At 42.9% G+C, this 3,180-nt stretch overlaps 1 protein-coding gene across 1 annotated transcript; it reads right to left on the reverse strand.

Moving 5' to 3' along the window:
• Positions 1-1,447: 1,447 nt before the first annotated feature.
• LOC147899549 (uncharacterized) lies at positions 1,448-2,555 on the reverse strand. Its single transcript, XM_087378727.1, has 2 exons — positions 1,960-2,555; positions 1,448-1,880 (listed from the first exon to the last, which is right to left on the reverse strand). The coding sequence occupies exons 1-2, from the start codon at positions 2,420-2,422 to the stop codon at positions 1,651-1,653; spliced, it is 693 nt and encodes a 230-aa protein (XP_087234853.1). The 5' UTR covers positions 2,423-2,555; the 3' UTR covers positions 1,448-1,650.
• Between the last annotated feature and the right edge of the window lie 625 nt (positions 2,556-3,180).

The following is a 3,180-nucleotide window of genomic DNA, read 5'->3' on the forward strand; positions in this document are numbered from 1 at the left end:
GTCCTCTTTGTTAGCCTATATGAAATTGGAGAACATATAGGAGCCCTCTTTGTTAGCCTATGTGGAAGGTACATGTAGGAGAATCAATGTATACTTGACTATTTCTTGTGTAGCTACATTGACAAGGGCAACTCTGCATCTTTTCTTGCTTCTCTAACTATCAAGTCTACTTCTCGATCACACTATTTCTCAAACGAATTCATAGTTTGCTTTAGCTTTTCAAATCAAACAACATGAACCTTCATGGACACTAACATGCTATTATTGCGATAGGGAATGCAAAATATAACCTTGCTTGTTGGGTTATTTGGAGGGAATTTACCAATTGGTTTTATCATGTGATGGTAGATGGAGCTTTTCGTTAATTGGTAGAGGCATGTCGATGATAGCGCAATGATATCATAGTGAGAAAGACTTTATTGTACCTCTCCAAGAAGCTAACTCAATATGTAGAGAGTGGATCAAGGGCAAAAACTAGCCAAAAAGCAAGAATGTCCTTTTAGATCCTTTTGTAGGCATATTGAATCATGCTCTAACATAACATGGGAAAGTGTCCTGTATATATGCACCAAATGTGAGGCCCATAGGACCCATCCATGGCTATGATTTCCTTTTTGCATGCATAGGCCTTACCATCCTCAAGTTGTAAACTCAAATAAGCTTTATAAATTGGCAAGGTACTAGCCCAATCTCAACTCAATCAATGTGTATAGGAGACATCAAGAAGGCAAAGGAGAACCCTTTTCAAGTAAAGATCCCGAAATTATTAGCCCATTCTCAACTTAATCAATGTCTATAGGAGACATCAAGAAGGGAAAGGAGACCCTTTTGTAGGTGAACGTCCTCATAAAAATATAAGAGGAATTTTTAGAAGCAATAACAAATAATAAAAGAAAAACCAACCAAGTCTAGGCTAAAGCACTAGCCAAGTATTGCTAATATAAACAAGGTGGGGAAACCAGAGAAAGGCAACCCTTAATGTCCATTAACAACTAACACAAAATTAAACACTAATCTACTGTGTAAGATGGTGGCTTGACTAGAAACAAAGGATGAAGGACCATAGGCTATGATTAGCAAAATTTGGGCCTACTTTCCATAGACCCTTAGGAGGGGAAAAAAAGAAAAATAGTGGAAAAGCACACAAAGTAAAGCACTGCACACAAGTAAGTACTCTCTCCCAGCATGTACACAAGTTTGCTAAGGGAGCTGTTTCCGAAAGCATACTTTGAATGAACATGTTAGAGGGGACAAGCGAAACTCTGCCCTTTATCAACACAACCAATTTTCTGGAGACGCTGCGCGGACGATGCCGTGGCCGTTTCCATGTTTTCAGCTGAAATTCGTGACATGAATCGCTCAGCCGATTTGTTATATCCACATAGCACACATACCAATGGCCACACGCCTCTCTGGATACAGAAAATCGCCAATGACCCAATTCCGCCTATCTTTGCACAAGCCCAGCCTAACGTTGAAAGCCTAGTGTTGGGTATTATAACGTCGCAGAACAGAGGTTTGCATTCCTTCGTGTAGCTTTTCCAATCGATCTCAAATGTTAGGGCTAAGTCTCCCGGCAAGATATCGAAAATATGGTGAGATGAAGCAGTGGAACTACGCGGAGAAAGAGGAGCAGTAGCAGTAACACCGTTATCGATCGGTGTCCGATTTAAGCAGTCCACCAAGTCGTGAGAGGGTGCCACAGTTCCCCTCGCCAAGGAATAGTAGTGTTCGTAGAGAGCAGTTGCTGCATCCAGACATATTAAAACGGATCATGAATGGAATTGAAATTATCTCATTCAGCCGCCGGAGGTATTTCCATGCACATGGGTTCGTCGAACTCGCTATCGTCAAATCGTTCAGGGCACTCCGCAGACGACCTGCATCGAGATTAGCGATCTGTCAACAAGCCTATAACTTAGTCTTGCCCAACATATGCGAAAATTGCACCAATACGACCTGCCTGAACCAATGAAATCTTTTGGTTGAAGTTATCTTGGTCGAGCAGCGTGGTGAACAGCAGCTGATCGCTTCCCACGCTCGCCACCATGTCAGGATTGTTAAAGACATTTGCAACTTTTACCAGTGTCAAGAGCAAATGGGAACAACCGTTACGGAGATCTTTATCCTCCGTCCAAGTGATGCCTGAATAGTGATCTGTCGAATTGGGCTGTAGAAAGTTGCCGCAGAAGCCCTCAACGGCGTCTATGCTGAAATTAAGGACTCGCTTGTCATTTTGGTTGGAGATCAGAAACAAAGAAGCGTAGTTATCTGCGCCTGGCCGGATGGTATAAGGTCTAGCAGGTTCGCATGGACAGGAGAACTTAACAGAGTCGAATTTCTGGCCCCTCAACAAATTGAGATCCTCATAGTCGCTCGGACTGAGCATGAACCGGTCGACGCGCACAGCGCTTTGCTGCATTTCAATCACAACAAGCGCAGCAGCAAAGCCGGCAAGGACGAGCAGGGACGTGAGGCAGCGCGTTGGACGTCTGGCTCCGCTGTGTCCGTCAAGTTTTTGCCTGCGCAAAGAGACAATGAATCACGAGATGGTTGGTTATGAGAGGATGAGAGGGCTGTATTTTGGATATTCAACTAAGGAACATCGCAAGTTCAAAAGCGTACTGCTTGACGGAGAAGGGAAGCATTGAGTGAATCAAGGAAGGAAAAGGCGCGTGCGAGCGATCGTGTGGCACGAGACATGACTACACACTGTTTATTGCACATCCATTCTTAGGCTTATTAAACTTTGCCTTCCACTTTGAATTTTTTTTCTTCAACGTTGAATTTTTTTTCTTCAACTCCTTTACGGTCCCATTGCTCACCAAACCCCGTAAAATTCCCCCTCGAAATTGAAAAAATCCCACTTGGAGTTGAAGGTTGCCTTTAATTTTAAGAGCCACGATTTACCTATTTCAGTTGTAAATCCCAATAAGAGTATAAAATTTTAATGGACTTTCATAATTTCATCACAGTTTGAAAATCTTGGTGGTACCTTTAATTTTCAAGGCTCAAAAAAACCTTTTTGTCCAGCAGTGCCTTGACCAAACAACTTGAATTTCATTCATGTGACCTGCCATGAGAGAGAAGAAGAAGAAGAAGAAGGAGAGAGAGAGAGAGAGAGAGAGAGAGAGAGAGAGAGAGAGAGATGGAAGAGGACAGAGAGGGAATGAATGCAAG

Source organism: Dipteris shenzhenensis, chromosome 8 (genome assembly GCF_047967505.1).
Source record: "Dipteris shenzhenensis isolate YYH24624 ecotype China chromosome 8, Dip_SZ_1.0, whole genome shotgun sequence".
Classification (NCBI taxonomy): Eukaryota; Viridiplantae; Streptophyta; class Polypodiopsida; order Gleicheniales; family Dipteridaceae; genus Dipteris; species Dipteris shenzhenensis.